This window comes from Aspergillus fijiensis, assembly GCF_003184825.1.
Source record: "Aspergillus fijiensis CBS 313.89 unplaced genomic scaffold BO72scaffold_80, whole genome shotgun sequence".
Classification (NCBI taxonomy): domain Eukaryota; kingdom Fungi; phylum Ascomycota; class Eurotiomycetes; order Eurotiales; family Aspergillaceae; genus Aspergillus; species Aspergillus fijiensis.
Genome location: NW_024469056.1, coordinates 23,307 through 41,902, shown reverse-complemented (window position 1 = coordinate 41,902; position 18,596 = coordinate 23,307). Strand labels below are relative to the sequence as shown.

General features: G+C 52.1%; 7 protein-coding genes and 1 non-coding gene across 8 annotated transcripts; 3 read left to right on the top strand and 5 right to left on the bottom strand.

Annotated features, from left to right (window-relative positions):
- Nucleotides 1-967: 967 nt before the first annotated feature.
- BO72DRAFT_463173 (ERF4 family protein) lies at nt 968-1,720 on the top strand (the record flags this gene model as incomplete). Its single annotated transcript, XM_040946583.1, has 1 exon — nt 968-1,720. The coding sequence occupies one exon, from the start codon at nt 968-970 to the stop codon at nt 1,718-1,720; it is 753 nt and encodes a 250-aa protein (XP_040796203.1).
- Nucleotides 1,721-2,956: 1,236 nt separating this feature from the next.
- BO72DRAFT_452886 (AP-2 complex subunit mu) lies at nt 2,957-4,946 on the top strand. Its single transcript, XM_040945841.1, has 3 exons — nt 2,957-3,423; nt 3,575-4,604; nt 4,663-4,946. The coding sequence occupies exons 1-3, from the start codon at nt 3,087-3,089 to the stop codon at nt 4,667-4,669; spliced, it is 1,374 nt and encodes a 457-aa protein (XP_040796202.1). The 5' UTR covers nt 2,957-3,086; the 3' UTR covers nt 4,670-4,946.
- A 682-nt stretch (nt 4,947-5,628) lies between these two features.
- Nucleotides 5,629-7,349, bottom strand: BO72DRAFT_452885 (uncharacterized protein). The gene has a single exon (XM_040945840.1). The coding sequence runs from the start codon at nt 7,014-7,016 to the stop codon at nt 6,084-6,086; it is 933 nt and encodes a 310-aa protein (XP_040796200.1). The 5' UTR covers nt 7,017-7,349; the 3' UTR covers nt 5,629-6,083.
- Nucleotides 5,631-5,983, bottom strand: BO72DRAFT_288045 (uncharacterized protein). The gene has a single exon (XM_040940346.1). The coding sequence runs from the start codon at nt 5,881-5,883 to the stop codon at nt 5,680-5,682; it is 204 nt and encodes a 67-aa protein (XP_040796201.1). The 5' UTR covers nt 5,884-5,983; the 3' UTR covers nt 5,631-5,679.
- A 3,406-nt stretch (nt 7,350-10,755) lies between the features above and the next one.
- On the bottom strand, nt 10,756-10,875 carry BO72DRAFT_t288. The gene has a single exon. It is a non-coding gene; the product is annotated as a tRNA-Leu (tRNA).
- Nucleotides 10,876-10,997: 122 nt separating this feature from the next.
- On the bottom strand, nt 10,998-12,992 carry BO72DRAFT_481140 (uncharacterized protein). Its single transcript, XM_040947666.1, has 2 exons — nt 12,476-12,992; nt 10,998-12,419 (listed from the first exon to the last, which is right to left on the bottom strand). Exons 1-2 carry the CDS (start codon nt 12,901-12,903, stop codon nt 11,381-11,383), a joined length of 1,467 nt encoding a protein of 488 aa, XP_040796199.1. The 5' UTR covers nt 12,904-12,992; the 3' UTR covers nt 10,998-11,380.
- Nucleotides 12,993-15,161: 2,169 nt separating this feature from the next.
- On the top strand, nt 15,162-16,646 carry BO72DRAFT_440175 (pheromone receptor; the record flags this gene model as incomplete). The annotated part of the gene is made up of 3 exons (XM_040943442.1): nt 15,162-15,732; nt 15,785-16,271; nt 16,325-16,646. The coding sequence occupies 3 exons, from the start codon at nt 15,162-15,164 to the stop codon at nt 16,644-16,646; spliced, it is 1,380 nt and encodes a 459-aa protein (XP_040796198.1).
- Nucleotides 16,647-17,246: 600 nt separating this feature from the next.
- BO72DRAFT_452882 (single-stranded DNA-binding protein) lies at nt 17,247-18,499 on the bottom strand. Its single transcript, XM_040945839.1, has 3 exons — nt 18,094-18,499; nt 17,869-17,957; nt 17,247-17,802 (listed from the first exon to the last, which is right to left on the bottom strand). Exons 1-3 carry the CDS (start codon nt 18,381-18,383, stop codon nt 17,729-17,731), a joined length of 453 nt encoding a protein of 150 aa, XP_040796197.1. The 5' UTR covers nt 18,384-18,499; the 3' UTR covers nt 17,247-17,728.
- Nucleotides 18,500-18,596: the final 97 nt, after the last annotated feature.

Below are 18,596 nucleotides of genomic sequence, written 5' to 3'. Positions count from 1 at the left end.
GATTTGATTGATCCCACTCACATCGGCTGTCATTCCCTTCTCAGTTCTCACATTACCATCACACTCGTTCTTCCCTAACCTTCCTTTACTCTCAAATTTTCCTTCACTGCTTGAGATAAACCCAAAGACATATAATCATACCTACCTGAGGATACTTACCAGCGATCATTCAACCACCGCAGCAGCAGCAGCAGCAGCAGCAGCATTGAATGTCGTCGTGCTCAGATCAGGCTCTGTCCCTTGCCGCGCCCCTTTTCGATCCTTGCCAGCCAATCACCGCTCGTCCACACGGTCGCTTTTATCGACATCATTTCTTCTTCCGCAGCCTCTCACAATCAGCACTAGCAATCTCAACTCCAACTTTACTACTACCACCACCACCACCACGTCTTCTTCCTTCACCACGGCCTCTCCTCCACAGCCTCATCATATCCCGTTGCCACACCTGTCGTCTCTCCCCACAAATACGACGCCCGTTAGGCCGCCGTTGGACCCACCCTTACCATCGTCCGAGGTTAAAGATCGTGCTGCCCCCCGAGCCCACCGCGTCCGCCGCTGTTCGTTCGAATCGTACCATACTACCACATCAGCCGACGTTGACGCCGCCGAAACCTCCTCCCAAGCCCAATTCTCTTGCCGCCGGAACAGTTCCTGGATCTCTCCGTCGATCTTACGGCCGCCATCGGTGCGACTCGCAAATCCCATCAATTACGTGCCGCGCATCACCCCAGTCACTGTCCCTCGGTTCCCGCAGCCATCGGAGGAGGATCTGCCGCTCGAGGCGCATCGGGACGCCTATCCTCTTCTGACCATCCCCGAACAACGCCGGAGTCGACTCAACCCGTCCCCCAATAGTCTGTTGGTCGAGCGCAGCCAAGGAGAAACCGAGAGTGGCCGCTCTAGTATCGCAGTGCCTCGAGGCCAGAGGCGCAGTGGCGCAGTCGAAGAATATTTGATCTCGCAAGAAATGTCCGATCTGGGGTTGTCGAATGTCGCCCAGGATGCATCCAAACCACGCACCCCGGAGCGGGCGCATCTAGGCTTGGAGTTCATGCCCGACGGCCCAGGACCGCACCCGGACGATCGGCCCCGTCATGTCCGGTCGCAAGTTTCACTGCGATCACAATCTCATATCGCCTCCGTGCCCTCAAATACGGGGTTGCCCGCCGGTGGAGAGCCTGAGATGGCCGAAGAACTGGCTTGGGGCCCTGCTCACCCGTGTTTTCCTCACTTCAACCCGCATGTTTCGATCAACTCCGAAGAATTCCTCACAACGCGTATCATCCGGATTCGGCGGGATTGGATGGTTAAGGGGGATCTCGCTCCGACTTTCTCGAATCTATATCCCGAGATTCTCGATCCGCTGCTTCCGGAGCAAGAATTCCGCAGAGTCATCGCTACGGTGAATGACGAGCTCATCAAAGCCTTCGATCCCTTCAGCTTCCGCAATATCATTGACAGCGTCTTGGGCTTGCTTACTGGCTGGTTATGGGAGGACGTGGGTGCTCCCGCGATCAAGAGTCACTTGAACAGCGTGGAATCGTGGCTAGAGAACTGGAATAGGGAGGTTGGGGCGAAGGATGGAGTGCACATCTGGAGTCTACGACGGACGGCCTATCTTTCGTTAGATATCCAAATCCCGGATCCAAAGGTTGGTATCATTCCTAGTGAGAGTGGTTTCTCCTTGCCCGGAACTCGCCCGAGCAGTGGTGCGGTGTGAAACTTACGGCCGTCGTTTTCTTTTCTTTGCCTTTCCTTCTCTTCTCTTTCACTTTCCATATTTTGCCTTCTATGTCTTAAAGGCTTACTTCTTTTTAATCATCGCTCTCTTCACACATGCATATATTGCCCCCTTGCACATGTGCGCGATGCTGCGAGACATACTTAATTTTTAACTTTCACTTGTTCCTTTGATTGTTTTACATGCACGATATCCATGCCTGGTTACAGAGTGTTTGATACCATTTGACTGTTTTGTATGAACAAGTGCTGGATGTTCTGGTTTTTACACCAGCTGGAGCATCCTCAAGATGCCTGTTGTTGATGTTACCATTCCTTCTTTCTCCCACCTTTGTGGTTCTATTACTTTGTTGTTTGTCTTCTACAACTCACTTCCCCGAGATTCATAATACTCTCCCTGATGATCGTCGCGGGTAGCTTGACCCGGATGTGCTGTTAGATGTTGAATGTGGGTGAGCGAAAGGCAGGCTACTGTACTCAAGATGTTGAGCGTGTGTTGATGGATGCAGCTAGAGCAGCAGAGCCATAAAAGCAATGATTGACTGCCATCAAGTCTAGAGCACAAGGATTGGTCATTGTACCACTGAGTGCACTGAGATTCAAGTAGGTTGGATGGCATAGTACCAAACAAATCAATTACCTATAATGCGTAGAGGAGCCCACTGACTAGGAGAATGCTATGTAATTCTGAAAGTCTGCTTTTGCCACCAAATTTCTACACGATATATTCTGTGGCCAAACATCGACATTTAAGAAAAAGATCATGAAGTTACACAAGTAACATAACTAGTGTGAGCATACACCACTAATTATCGTAGGTAGTCTACAGTAAATAAGGCTTTATGAGATACTTCTTAAAGCAAGTTCACGACTTAAGCCTTACAATGTACCTCTCCAAGTCAGTCGTTAAGCAAGTATAGAAGTATAGAAACAAGGTCTTATGTTAGACAGCATGTCTCTTAGCACAGAAGCAAGTAATTAAACAAGGCCTTATAAATCACCTTTCTCAGTAATGAAAACACTGAAATATCCCATTCTTATATACCCCTATTCATTTCAATAGATCCTGCGGTAGAAAGGGATAATTTTACATGCAATTCGTATAGATAGTGTGCAGTTCACTCCCCCACACCCACACCCGCCTTCCGCCCCATCGCCGATTCTGGATGAACCTCCGCCGCCGAAAGGGTGCACTGCAGTTCTCCCGGCGTCCACCCACCGGCACCCACCGAGAGACCCCCTTTTCCAAACCAACCCTCCCCCTCATTCCCCTCACCCCTCTTTCTTTTATCTCCTCCTCCTCCTCTTCTCTTCGCCCCTCAACCTCAGCCCCTTCACTTTCCACCATGCTCTCCGGCATCCTCGTCTTCAACCAAAAGGGCGAGAATCTCATCTTCCGCTCGTTCCGCAGCGACTGCCGGCCGCGCCTGGCCGACATCTTCCGCATCCAGGTCATCTCCAACCCGCAGGTGCGCTCGCCGATCCTGACCCTGGGCTCAACAACCTTCAGCCATGTCAAGCACGAGAACATCTACCTGGTCGCGGTGACCAAGAGCAACGCCAATGCCGCGCTGGTCTTCGAGTTTCTGTATCGCCTGGTGATGCTGGGGCGGAGCTATTTCGGCAAGTTCGACGAGGAGGCCGTGAAGAATAACTTTGTGCTGATTTACGAGTTGTTGGATGGTGAGAGAGGCCCTCCATAGCATTTGTTTCTCCAATTTTCCCAGACCGCACACTATCTGACTTCCAGCGAACCGATTTAACCCCCGTCTCTATGCTCGCGGAAACTGAATGGTTGGCTAACTACGGTCTCGGAACGAAAAAATAAAAACAGAAATCCTCGATTATGGCTATCCGCAGAACACGGAAACCGACACGCTGAAGATGTACATCACGACGGAAGGGGTACGGTCGGCGATCGCCAACTCCGCGACGGACTCGAGCCGGATCACGATGCAAGCGACGGGGGCGCTGTCGTGGCGGCGGTCGGACGTGAAATACCGCAAGAACGAGGCGTTTGTGGACGTGATCGAGGACGTGAACCTGCTGATGTCGGCGACGGGGACGGTGCTGCGCGCGGACGTGAACGGGCAGATCGTGATGCGGGCGTACCTGTCCGGCACGCCGGAGTGCAAATTCGGGCTCAACGATCGGTTGTTGTTGGATGGGGACTCGGCCGGGGGTGGGAGTGGTGGTGGGAGTGGGAGCTCGTTCGGCGGTGGCGGCAGCAGCGGGATGGTGTCCGGCAACCGGGATGGGACGACGAAAGCGACGCGCGCGGCGGCAGGCTCGGTCACGCTGGAGGACTGCCAGTTCCACCAGTGCGTGAAGCTGGGCCGGTTCGACGCGGACCGCATCATCTCGTTCGTGCCGCCGGACGGGGAGTTCGAGCTGATGCGCTACCGCGCCACGGAGAACGTCAACCTCCCCTTCAAGGTGCACCCGATCGTGCGCGAGGTCGGCACCACCAAGGTCGAGTACAGCGTCGCCATCAAGGCCAACTACAGCTCCAAGCTGTTCGCCACCAACGTCGTCATCCGCATCCCCACCCCGCTCAACACGGCCAAGACCACCGAGCGCACCAGCCAGGGCCGCGCCAAGTACGAGCCCGAACACAACAACATCGTCTGGAAGATCGCCCGCTTCTCCGGCGGCAGCGAGTACGTGCTCACGGCTGAGGCGACGCTGACCAGCATGACCCACCAGAAGGCCTGGAGTCGGCCCCCGCTCAGCCTGTCGTTCAGTCTGCTCATGTTCACCAGTTCGGGGCTGCTGGTGCGCTATCTCAAGGTCTTCGAGAAGAGCAATTACAGCAGCGTCAAGTGGGTGCGGTATATGACTCGGGCGGGAAGCTATGAGATTCGGTAAGTCCACCTGCTCACCCGGTCCTTTGTGCCTGGCTAATTGGTGATGGATGTGCAGATTCTAGCTTGTTCACTGTTACTGCAGGCAGGGCAGGTCAGAGCGGTTCCGACTCACGGTGAGAAAGAAAAGGACCAATGCGAGCAAAACGAAGATTTCAACCCGATATCCATGTATTCCACCCCTACATTTTATTAGTACTTCCAGGTCCACATCATCGAGCTGGGCGTTCTGGCGTTTGTTTGTTTGTTTGTTTTTTTTTTCTTTTTTTGTCCGTGTCTGCATATTTAAATCTTCTGTCTTTGGTCGGGCTGAGGTGAAAAGAGACAATATCAAGAACTGCATAATGAATTTCAGTACAAACTTTCCATCCATATTCATATTCAAGGTAAGCCGATCCATCTCTAGAACCAACCCACAAGGTCCCGCCTATCTGTTGAGTCATGATCACCCCGTAGACAATCAAGACATGCGAAGCACTTCAGCTTCATCTGATTATGCTTATATGTTTCAATAACTCCCGACGTGTATAATGAGGCCCAGAGGAAACCGGACAAGCAAAACCGGGCCTAAGCCATCTAGTTGACGTTGAGTACAAGAAAAGAAGCAGTAGCCCACGGTGGTGGGAAATGACCAGATTCTGTCCTGGAGTCCAGTAGTACAAGGAAGCCGAGCGAGTGTACCTTCTGTACAGTACCTAGGTATGTAAATAGGCAGGCCGGACCCTCTGAATCCCCACTCATCGGCTGTGCGGATTACTTGTTCGTCGTCCCTCGCAATCAACTAGCGTCGCCCGACCAGATAGATCACTCGGATCGGTCGAAATCCCTGTTTAGGCTACTGATTACGGAGACCGACCTCGACACCAACATGTCATACACGAGTTCCCCAATACACAACATAGAGTGTTGATTCCCCGGGAGATCCGCAATCAACGAAGAGCTTTATCACTTTACGGTGTTTCAGGTAGCTTAGCTTAGCTTAGCTTATATGCCAACGACCCTAAGCTACTCCATAAGGAACTAATTCAGAAAAGAAAACGAGACCAGATATGGCCTCAATGGAATGATTTTGTGTCTAACTCCCCCCAAAAAACCCAACCTCGAAGCTAGACCATAGAAAGAACTGAAGGGGGAATATCCGCCAAAAACAATAAAAAAGAGACCCATATCCCATAAGCCAAACACAGAAGCCAAAAACACGCCTAGATTTTAGTTCGCCCCGTATAAACCGTGTCCCCCTTTTGTAGGCTGTAGAATACATAGATGGATATAGATACATTAGTAACGTAAAGTCGGGAGTTGCTGGACAAAAGTCCCTGAGGTCCCATCGAGGGACTTTGTAAGTTCGATAGATCAAGTCTCTCCGTCAAGGAGGTGGGTTGCTTGATTGTGGTCGGTCGGTGAAAGAAGGCGGAGGAAAGAGTGATTAGAATGGAAAGTATGGGTGGAAGATAACAAGAGAAAGTAGAGAAGGAAAGATCAGATCAAGCTCTCATCCAATCGTCGACGGACTTTACGATCGCTGGCGCGACGGAGGCCGATGTGTCCATCGCTGAGTAGGGATCGCCAGCGGCGTTCGACGGAGGCTTGATCCTTGCCGAGTTTCTCGGCACATTCGTCCCAGGTGCGCTGGGAGAGTTGGAATTTCTCCAGTACGAGGCCGATGAGGCGTTGGTCGTCTTCTTCGGCCCAGGTGAGATCGGGACTGGATGGGGATGAGGTGGACAGCGCGGATTCTGAACCCTCTATTGAGGGAAGCGCTGTGTCCGGGTTGTAGGGGTGCGTCGTTGCGCTTGCGCTTGCGCGTGCTTTGCGGGCCGCTGGGGCTGCGTGTTGCTGATGCGCCGGTGACGCTGGGGATTGCGACACGGGTGGTGAATGGAGAGAGTAGAAGTCTGAATGTGACAGGCCGAGAGGCAGATCATAGGGAAGGTGTCTCTGACGTTTGGGTGTGGCGAAGCGCTGCGAACGCATCGATTGTTCATCTGTTGGTGTCGTCTCGGGATCGGTCTGGCGATCAGAATTGGTCACTGTGGGAAATTCGTCTTCTATCTCCGATTCGAAAGCGTCGCGGCGGCGCTTGAGAGCGCCAGACGAAGGGCTTTGTGGGGTTATCCGGGAGGGGGGAATCTGTGTGTGTTTGGTCTCTCGCTGGCGTTGGCGCGACGATGGCTTGCGCGATCGAATCTGGACAGGACTTTGGAGAAGCTCAGGATTTGCGCCTCGGGAAGGAGGCGCTGGGGATCCGTGGAGAAGTGATTGTAATGCGCGGCAGGTTCCGAGGAGGCCGTTGCCTGAAGGAACGAAATCGTCGTCGGACGGGGGAGGTGTTGAAAACAAGCGGTTGGGAGTGTAGCGCGAGCGGCTCGCCGGTCGCCGTACGTCGCAGGAAAGAGCGGATGGAAGTAACATGATGTGAAGTATACGATGCGATTTGCGATTGGGTGGAGTTGATAGTGACAACACGCGATAGGAAGTCGAATAAGGGTGGTGAGTAGTAATTTAGGATGGTGGCGAAATTGTGCGTCAAATAAGAGGTTTGCGCGCGTCGGGCTTGTTTTTGCGCCGGAAGGGGTGTTGAGACGAGTATGACGAGCTGCCGGGTTCAAAAGCAAAAGATTGTGATAGGAAAGATAAGCGCTTCAGTCGGAGATGGCTCCGAGTGATGCGACGAGAGAGCGACGATGATGGTTGATGGAAGGAAACGACGGAAGACGGAGGAGAATTGCGAAGCGGCGGGCGGGAGGTTTGAGGGTGGGAAGATGATGGGGGAATGATGTATGGCGGCGCACGGCGCCGAAAAGGAGTTGGTCTCTTTTTTTTTCAAACTTTTTTTCCCTTTTTCTCGGTTCCGCAAACGGAGGAGCCTCAGGATGCAACCACCCTCCGGATTGGGTAGTTTGATGCCTGAAGGAATGGGCTGAATGAAAGTTTATTCATTCGAAGTGATTGCAATGATGGCTGACTGCAAGCTGTCAAGCAGGAATAGACTCAATTGGTGTGGCTTGATTCAATCAATTGATTGATTCCACTGATTGATCAAGTGAAGGAATGAATCAGAGTGATGGTCAATAAAAAATGGCAGTGACAAGGGTTCTCTCATTCCCTCTCCTGCGCCCTCTTTCCCTCCTGAACTAGGAACTAGGAACTAGGATTGAACTCTGCTTTTTTACTCTCTTCCTCCCCTCGTCAAGACAGGGAATGGGCTATTTAGAAGGTCTACAACGGCTGCAACGGCCATGGACGCGAGCAAAAAACGCCGCCCCTTGCTAGTGGGCGAAGGGAGTACAGGAGCGCAGGAGCCACTGCGAAGGAATGCCGTCTGCAGTCTGCAAGGCACCAATTCATCGCCGTGTCCACCACGATGTCATGGACTGATTGTTGCCTTGCTCTGGTTGTCATCAGGTTGGCCCGTGCTGTGGAAAGTGGGACGACGTGAACTTGCGTTGCGTTGCATTGCATCTACAGTCATGATGGCCGCGCTCCGCGGCGATCCGCTGCCGTGACATGCTCATGGTCATCAGAGTACGCTGTCGGCTACACTACTGAGAACGTCCAGATTCTCCCAGTCCCTTGACACTGGTGACCTGTGGCCTCAGAAGACATCGCGTTCCTCTATTCAGTGGTTGGGAAGGTGGGATACTTCCATCTGACACCCTCCTTCAATCCTAGTATCCACCTGGATTCATCCCATCCAGCTCCCCTCTACCTCCAGGGTTATTACCCAATATATTAAAAGGCACTCTTTCCCGTATCCTCTAGGGCATCATCAATACTCTTCCTCCAGCATTAGGACAATATGAGGATATCATGATCACCCGCATGATATCACACTTCATATCTAGACTTCCCAAAGCGGCATAAATTGGGGTTTCAAGACGCGTGACGCGTGCCGTGTTCCAGTTCGCGTCAGTGGCTCCTCCACCAATTAATGCCTGACTGCCTCAGCACCTGATCGATACTCTCTGTACCTTACTTTATGCAGCCACCACAACTACAACCACAATCATTGCGATCTAACATCATCCGTCATCAATGAAACAAAGCAAGCAAGCATCCCTGTACACAATTGTGGATCCCAGATTCTCGTGAAGCAACCGAAGCAGCGCATCTCGATTGAGCTCTCTCCTATCGCTCGATCTTATCAGCGACATGCCCCCTTTCCTCCTTGCATCCACCTCGGAAGGCCTTCTCCACCCCGCATTCTTCGTCGGGGCAAGGATAGCAAGTGACGTTGTTGCTGGTGGCTAGACGGTAAGTCAAGCCCTGGCAGTCGGAAGACAGGACGCTCGTGTCTCAAGTTCCGAGAACGTTCACTGGCTTTGACTTGCTACTCATAGTTAGCCTCGCATGGGGATGGGTGGCACTCGTACCAGGTGCCTCGCCCATTGATCGCATTGTCAGTCACGCCATCTACCCTGCCCGCCCCTGGTTCCTTCTGCGCTTTTTTTTACGCTTAGCCCTTTCGACCCCTTCTCCGCGGTAGAAGGGGGTTTCTTGTAGCTGGACCACGAGACTGTTTCTTTATTATGTCATGTGAAGACTAGAGAGGAGGACTACAAGTCAGCGGCATTAAATGATCCCGCATGATGCTACGCACAGACGCATGGATGTAGAACGTGCAGCGCAGCAGCACTGTGCCTTTCCAACTCTATCAAACGCGCAAAACACTAACTGACATCTAACTCTATCACCCTCACCACGCAGCCCATCCAGCAACCCCCATACCGAAGCCCTAACTGATCCTCACCACTCTATTCACACAGCCAACTATGCAATCCCAGGAATCCCTCTTCCCTTCCCCAAGTATATCAGAACTATAGCTCCAGCCCTACCTACCCCAACAACTCGCCACTACAGCCAGAATCAACACCACTGGCCCCTTCCTTCCCTTCAATCCCCACGATATCAACTCGACCATCCCCGGGCTCCCTGGGGCTCCCTCTCTCCCTTCCCCAACTTCTTACCTCATACACACACCCTATCCCTACACCAAGACTAAGAAAAAAGACCCAGACTCAAATCAGGTACGTTCTCCCAACCTCCGCATTCACCCCTCTTCCAAGAATCTGTAGACATCATGCAAGGGGGATGCAGATCTCGGACACTCCACCCGCGCGCCTGTCTCGTCCGCGCCCGCGTCCGTGCCACGTCTATCAGATTGGATCAGCTTCGCTTGTACCTTGTGTCGCCGGCGTGTGCGTATTCATGCTCGTGTCGCTGTACGTACAGGTACAATGTTTCGTGATTTGCATGTTGGGCTACAGTGGTGGGGGGGCGGCAGCAGGCCATAGCACGAGAACTCTCTCCCGGTTTACGCTATACGGTAGGTCTGTCTGCATCGATGGCAGCTGTCGTATGTTGGGTGTATTGGCGGCTGGAGGAAGATATTGATGCATAGGTGCTATGTTCCGGGATAAACCGCATTATTCTCGAGATCCTCCGAGAGAGTGAAGATCGATGCTTCTGGCGGAGTCCACCACCATTCTGCGGGAACCGCTGCGGTGAGCAACGATGTCTATGATTACGTGTGTAGCTGTATTGGGTTGGACGATCCAGGGTCGTGGATGCGAGGGAAGTAGGATATCCTGCCTGCGAATCGGAGGGTCGGGGAATATAGGCGAGTCTGTACGCCCTTGTAGAAGCAGCTAGCCACCGAGATCATGCTTAGAGTCAAGACCAAATATAAGCTCACTCTTCAGCAGATGAGGCTAGGCAGGGGAATATATTCATCTCGTCACTGTTTCCTGTGCGGCCCGGAGCATACCATTGCTTACTTCCCGGAATACCCACCAGGGAGGTCGATGACAGGCAGAGTGGATGATTACAGGTGTATAGGGTCCCTTCCATTGACATGGTGATTGTCATTACCACTTGCACTTGTATATACTGCACTCAAGAGGTGTGTAGCCAAACACTGAAATTGCTCGCGAGTACGCAGTAACCCATCTTCCCGGACTCGGGCAATAGGTTTCAATTGCGTGGAGGGTTACTTACATGTCTGTTTATTTCCATGGTTAACAAGCCGTCTGCGTCCGTCTAGTTGCGCGTTGATATGATATGATCTGTATCATGGGCTTTAAAACATGTGGGCAGACGTAAAGACGGTTATCCTCTCGCTCACCCTGGAACAAAAAAGACCAAAAAGTAATGACAAGAGTGGGATTCGAACCCACGCCACTTGCGTGACTGCAATGCTCCTCGGATTTGGAGATCCGAAGAAGGAGGGGGTCCTTGAGTGCAGCGCCTTAGACCACTCGGCCATCTTGCCGTTCTTGGTAAGTGGCTCCAAAATTAAACTTATCAATGGATATGGACAGGAAGCATATCGCGATGAGATGTATGGGAGTTTGGCCCGAATTCTGGTTTTTTCTTGAATTAAGTGTACATGCAGAGAAGGCGAAGGGCGGTGCTTTTGTTTCTCCCTCGTCATGATGCTTCTTTCTGGCTATTACAGATATCCTATTGTATAGTATGGTATTTACACAGTGCACCGCTATATACTTCATCATATGTAGTGGTGGAGGTGTTGGAAAGGCGTGGGGTAAGATGATTGAAAGCCAAGTAGGTTTTGCGTACGTCTCTTTCACTACCAAGGATGTTCACGCGTGCTGTTCCGAGACCCTCCAATCGAGTCTGAAAATCATGAATGAAGGAGTTGATGCGAAGTCACCGCTGAAAAGAATAGTAATCCAGGAGATATATGATCATTCTTTCTTCGCCATGACCGCCAAGAAAATCGCCGTAGACTTCCAAAATGCACCTATCTGTATTATTTATTTGTATTCCTTGATTGAGTCGAGCGTCCGTGTGTCGACCGGGTGGTTCTGCGGCGCAGGACGTCTCGTTCCCTTTGAGGCCTGCGACTTGCGCTCCCTAGGTACTTTGCCCTTGTGCGGTGTGGCGGATCCGGTCGGTCTCGTCAGCACCTTCTCTCCGCAGTACCGCAGGCAACGCCGGGCCACCTGCATCGGGAGAGTGACTATACCCATGATGACTTGTCCAGGGAGGGTAATGGCCGTATACACCCATCCAGTAAGCATATTTATCAGCCCCTGGGGCTTGGCACGATGGGCGGCAGCCGCCAGGGAGAATGCGTCGTGCACGCGGGTCTCCAAGGCCTGGAACCGCGTCTCTGTCTGGTATGCCGAGACGGTGGTGCGTTTCTCGTAGCGACGCACAGCGCGGTTCAACGCGTCAATGTCCCATTGAATGCTCTTGCGCATCTCGGCGGTGGCCTGGTCGACGAGGGCATGAGTGCTATCGTTCTGCGAAGGCTGCCCGGCACGTGCTGCAGGGTCCGGCGAGAGTCGTGCAGCGGCTGTCTCGGCAACGTGAGCTTCGAGCTCTTCTAGGCGTTTGGTCAGGTCGAGGACTTTGTGGACATCGACTTTGTCAACCTCGTCTTCCGTGGACGATGCAACGATGCGTTGAAGATGCAGGGTACGTGCTTGAACCATCTTTAGGAGATGCGAAAAGGGCCGGATCTCCGAGGCAAGGAGGAAGATGGTCAAATTGTAGTTGGAGACTAGACCTTCTGAGGGGCGAGAGAGCTTCGATCGAATAGTGTGCAAAAGCCACGTCCCAATCAATGGAAAGATGAAACAAGAGGCCAAAGCGGCGAGCTCGTGGATCTGTAGCTCTTTCGTGGCTGCAGTAACATTGCTGGAGCGGTGCTGTTCCTGGGCAATCGGTGACGAGGCTTTATCACCCGAGTCGGGGCTGTCATTCGGCTCTGGGCTTAATGGAAACTCAGTAGCCTCGAAGTATTTGTCGCTAGACTGTCGGACAGCTTGTGCGGAACGATACCAATCCCTGTTGCTTTCAATCAAAATGATGCACCATGCTAGCAGAAAAGGCTGTGTAATTACCATGGCAATCGAACCGACCAGTTCAGAAAGATGGCGGCGAGAACAAGAAGGGTGATGTCGGTAACGACGGCACTCCCGTTCTGGAAAAAGATCCCGGCAATGGCAGGCAGTAAAGCCAAACCCAAGGGAGCCGAGTGCCAATGCGATTCTTCATTTGTCAGGTCGACGTCACCTCCCTTGGCCACACGTGGAAAAAGTATATCATCCGTGGAGGACCGAATCGAATGGCGAGCCTCTGAGACCGAGTCGGATAATGTGGAATTACGCCGCTGGGTTTGCAGGTTGGAGGTCGTGCCCTCTGCAAAGGTTGCAGAGCGGGCTGGACCGCGGTGGCGAAGGTTAGTGAAATCCGGGGAGAGCACGCGAGGACTGCTGTAGCTCTGGTCTTGTGTGTGGGGTGACCGCGATGGGCCAGGTCGGTCAGACATCGCACAGTCAAAGTAAGCGGTGCAGTAGAAGTTTCAGAAGGCTGGGAAGTCGAAGAGAAAGAAAAGCAGAGGGGGGAAGAGGAGAAAGAGTGACGGGGAGGGAGAAAGGAAGGGAGGAGACGAGAGCCACGCAGATCGAGCATCTTGCTTGTACGACGCTAAAGCAGCCTTGGCTCGAACCCCGTATCGATCATCGATCACTGCCTGCCCGGGGGCGGGCACTAGTCCCTATAGGCTTAAGTCTTAGTTACTTAGCCATGACGCAGGGCTCCACCTGTGTTTAGGAAAGGAGAAAAGACTCACAAAACAAGAGATTAGAGCATGGGCACAAAGCATTTTGCTGAACAGATGCCAACAGATGTAACTTGCTGAGTGAGGCATGATGATGACCAGCAAATAGTAGGAATGGCGTAGGGTATGTTGGGATCATTCATGTTGTCCGTCACAATCGATAGAAGCTAACAGAACGAGTTGGTGGAAAGGTGTTGATAAAGACCCCGCATTCCGAAGTCAGACACAAAGACAATCCTTCCAAGCAAGGGAACTATGCCATTCAGACTGTAGATAACCAATAAAGATCCGCATTTCGGCAAATTTGGTGGACCAGGCGCCGATATATCGCAGAGCTTCGTGATCCTCAAGCATGTCGGTGTACAGACAGACACCAGCTATTGGAACTACTTGAGGATTCGCAGCGAGTATCGAAAATTATTGAATTAGACCTGTGTGGCTCCCCGGATCACATCAACAATAGGTTGAAGCTGGAGTTGCTTACATGGAGGATGGCATCAATTGAGAACGAGAATCTTCAGACCCACGATGTCAGGAGATCAAGATGAAAACAACAAAGCGAGGAGGGGAACTGTGAGAAGTGCCTACCGCGACACTGGCACACTCAATCAAATTGAGCAATTACTGTCAATGATGGCCAAAGAGAATTATAACTAGCTTGTTGCCACAATACCGACTGCGGAGTCGACCTTGAGCGGAGCGACTGCAACTAGAAGTATCGATTCGAGAACCAAGCATTTGAATTTCTTTCAAGGGTGAGCATATCGGCGCAACTAGCGAGTCGACATCCTATACTATGCTAATCCATGCTAGGCAATCCGATATGGCACGGGTCGTCATTAGTGATTGTACGACCCTTCATCAAAGAGCAATTAGCCGAAGTACGCGCGCAAGGATGACAAACCCACTTTGGGTGTTTTGATACTGTTTGTCCGATGAATAATAGACGCATAGAAGAAGTTGAACTACCTCCACCGTCTTTGGAACTGTGATTATAAGCTCGATTTAAGCTCAGGCAGGGGTAACAAAGTACTTTGTGGTTTCTTTGTCACAAGCACTTTTGAGCTAATCTGCAGTCGACAAAGTCCGACATGGGCTGGCATATCGCCGAGATAGTGTACCACCTGCGAGAGCTCTTGTACTGTATACAAGACCTAGCAGGTGATTTTTGGTAGCTTGGGGCCGCGAAGTTCAGTCCGACTAGATGCATGATGCATCCCCGATGGAAAATAGTCATTTGACACAGTCATAGCTGAAAATAGCAACCGAGTGCATGAAACAGAGCCTGTTAAGATAGAGAGTGTAATAGATGGAACACAGCAGGAATGAGGCAAGCTGTGGAGGTGACTGACTGAGTCTTTTGAGACCCGAATTAGGAAAGGTCGGCGCAGAGAAGACGGAGCTATGCGTCTATCCTGCCAGGTGGCTGTCAACTCCTCCTCCACTGCCCCATTCTATGACTGCAATTGTGTTCTCATACCCCCTTTATTCAGACTATCAAGCGAGGATCGATGTATTGACTCATTTCTTGAGACTCAGTGGAAATGGCTGTTACCCAAATGGTCCGTTTGATTGGCCGCAGCGGCGTCTATAGCCTGGTCACAACACTTGCCGGCTCATTTTGCAAATCTCTGATTCTGTGCCCCCTCGGCGATTGGCAAGAGAATGTCTCAATTAGACCCTCAGTGAAGGCTCTGATGCTCTCGTACCCGTCTATTTCTGGGCTCCGTCAATAAGACATTGCTGTTACTCCTTATTCAGGAGATCAAGGCACATATGGTCTATATGATGCTGCTGCACTCGATACGATGACCCAGAACCATCCTCCTTCGTTCATACTCCAGTCAAGAGCCCATAATCATTCTCTCACGCATCCATACCAAGCAGAAAGGCAGCTGGATTGCTTCAAGACTGCCGTACTCTATCGAGATCTCCTCCTACGCAACTAGTGTCACCCAGTTCGCACGATGAGTGCTCAAGCAGCTCCGGTCTATCCGCTCTATATGCAAGCAGTACTCCTTCCAGTTATATCCTTCGTTTCTATTTTGTTGAGCGTGGTGCCACTGGTGCTGCACTGGAACAACCGCAACGTGGCTGCCAGCAGCCTGATCTGCTGGTACATGATTCTCAACGTCTTCAACATCATCAATGCCATACTCTGGCCTACCGATGACGTGAGTTCTTGGTGGGACGGTAAGGGGCTATGTGATTTTGAGGGCAAGATTATGATTGCGAGTTACATTGCCGTTCCTGGGACGCTCGTTTGTATCTTTCGTGGTTTGGCCTGCGTGCTGGACACCAGACGTGCGGCTTTAGTCCCTACCAAGTCGCAGCGGTGGTGGAATCGTGGAATGACCCTTCTGTTCTGCTTCATGGCCCCCGCAGTCGCAACGATCACGCAGATCATCTATCAGGGGGGCCGTTACTTTGTTTTTGCTATTTCTGGTTGTGTTAACAGCTACGATGAAACCTGGGTGACCCTGGTCCTGGCCTATATCTGGCCGCTGATCATTTGTCTGATCGCTGGCTACTACTGCGGTATGTTAGCTGATTCATTCACCATTCACACATCAAGCTCTAACGTTGTCAGTGATCGTTCTGCATCGTCTCAGCAAATATCGAAGTCAGTTCGGAGACATAATCCAATCCTCGAACAGCAACATGAACAAATCTCGATTCGTGCGGCTTTTCTTGCTCGCCTTTCTCATGCTCTTGGCCATTATCCCTGTCCAGACCTTCGTCGTGTGTACCAACATCCTGCGTACCCTCCCGTGGCATGCGTACTCCTGGGATCGTGCCCATCCTCCCACCTGGAACGTGATCATCAAAGTCCCCACAATGGGCGAGGTATACTTCGACCGCTGGATTCCAGCCGCATCGGGCTTCATGTTCTTCATTTTCTTTGGCAGCGGTCGTGATGCCACGAAGATGTACCGCGCAATCCTAGTTTTCCTGGGTATGCACCACTGCTTCACCTGCCTACGAACTTCCTCAGGCACCACCTCGGCCGACTCAACCGGCTCAACTAGTAGCCGGGCGAAGCTGCTCTTCAACTGGAAATGGACATCCGGAACCAGGTAAGCCCCCCTACAGCAGAGTCTGGAGCCAGCCCCAGCCCTAACTTTCATAGAACAAATGTCAACAACACAATGCACCCGCAACCCATAGGTCACGACTCCCAAGACGTTGAAAAAGGGGTCACGCCTCAGAGCAAGCAACCTGCGCGCACTCCATGGTACAAGCGTGTGTGGCGACTCAAAGGGTCTCCTAACAGAGATAGGATGCTCCCCCTCCATCACTTGGCTGAGACAACTGCTAACACAGTCTCGACCAATGCCTGGGCAGGCGTGAGCCGAAGCCGGAACAGTAGCGACCTTGGAAACCCACCGCTTAAGGACGACCACATTCGAGTCAAGCAGGTCATCACCCAGCAGAGCGAGATGTATGCTTAGGATTCTGTGATTCCAGGGAGGGAAGAGGGTGATAGGCGAATCTGTGCGGCAAAGGGCAGGGTAGATTAAGGGCCCAATCTCTTATTCTCTACGCTTTCTACGTTACTTGAGCCTTATGTCAAGGCGTTTTAATAGCTGGATGGTGGTTGGTGGCTTTGCGAGGTGAATTTATGGAAATCAGAGAAGTCTTCGATTCGTACCCTCTACTGCCAATGGGCTACATAAACCTCGCCTGCTTTAGACCATTCATTCGGTGCCTTAGCGCTCACAGCGACAGCTAGACCCCTCAGTAACCAGCTGATCCTCGGCTCCTGAGCCAATAGACCACGGAGTGACCGGGAGCCACCGGGTGAGACTCTCGGCCGTAATGCACGAACAACTCACTGGAGATGCGCAAGAGAGTTTATCATGCAAGCCCAGCCCGAGCATCTTCACTAAAGCCATGCTTACGGAGCACGGGGAGGACGGGATCCACGCTTCCTTCCAAGATCTACAAAGATGGTAAGTTATACATGCAGTTGCAGAACCATCAGCAATGCTGACGCAACACATGCGGTAGACCCATCGCATGCTAAAGTTTCAGACCGCAGATTGATAAATATAGAAGAAGGCGGCGAGAGATCCTTCAGCAAGAACCCCTACCTCCCGGAAGAACAGCGTACTGGTCTCCAACTTTATTTATATCGCGCTATAAGTACAAATGGGGGATGCATGGCTGTAACCGTGAAAAACAGGCAGACATAGGCGGAACCCACAGACATACAGTCATGTCAACGACCGGGTATAGCGGGCAGAGAGAGAGAGAGATGGACAGGGAGAGAGACATAAAGAATGTCGACCAGCAAGCAACATATCCGTTCTACCGACATGGATCCAAGGCCTGATCTCCAAGAAATACGCGATCCTACTCCTCCCACAACGGGAAGGGCAATGGGTCCTCGCAAAGAACTATCTGTCCTATTTCGTTGTGCAGCGGATATTGAATCCAGAGTGGGGTGTGGTGTGTGTATGTGTTTTTCTTGGTTTGCGTCGACGGAGTGGTTGCGCCCTGCAGGGATTTTGTGCATGTTGTGGACTCTGGCCTAGTTGGTGCCCTGCTCGTCGCCCTCGGCGGACTCGGTGGGAATGTAAGGGCGTCTCAGGACCTCAAGAGTGCCTATGGGAAATGAGTTGTTAGTCTTCTGATGTAGAGGTGATTGGGTTCGAGGGGCGAGGGGCTCACGTTGAAGGATGTTCAGCGACGATCGCTTGTTGCCGTTGCCGTCTTCATATGTGCGCATGGCGGCATCTCCTTCGACGAAAACAAGAGTTCTAGATAGGGTATGCGGAGTCAGTCTTTATTCTGCCTAGCTAGCTGTATAGAGAGCTGGCGAGTTGCAGGAGCTGCAGCGCGCGTCTCGCCTAGGCTTATGGTCTCTCTTTCTCTTGGAAGGAATAGGAAACTCACCCCTTGGGCAGGCCGAGGATGAAATCCTTCTGGCCGCCTTCGGGGAAGACCGAGACCTTGAAGTAGCTCGTCGGCTTCTCGCCCTTGGAGTAGTATTGCGTGGCAACAGAGTACTTGACAATCTCTGTGCCGGAGGCGGTGACTTGCAACTCGGGCTCGGTCGCAAGACGGCCTGTGATGAACATCTTCGCGACGGAGCGCGACGAGGAGGAGCTGAAGGAACGCGCAGCCTGTGCGGCGCCGGAGGTGGCGCGCATGGCAGGACGCAGCGAAGACAGGAAGGCAGACATGATGTGTGGGTTGTAGACGGAGAGGGAGATGTGGTCAAGATCGAGATTTGCTTTAGGGCGCAATCTTGTGTTTGAGACGTGATGTGATGAGGGGGGGATTGTTGACGGGGACGACGGCAGCAGCAGCAGTAGCAGCAGAATCGCTATCCCTCGTACTATCTCCGCACAGTGCCGTGTTTTGGTTCCGGCACGTGATCTGATTTGTCCCTTGAT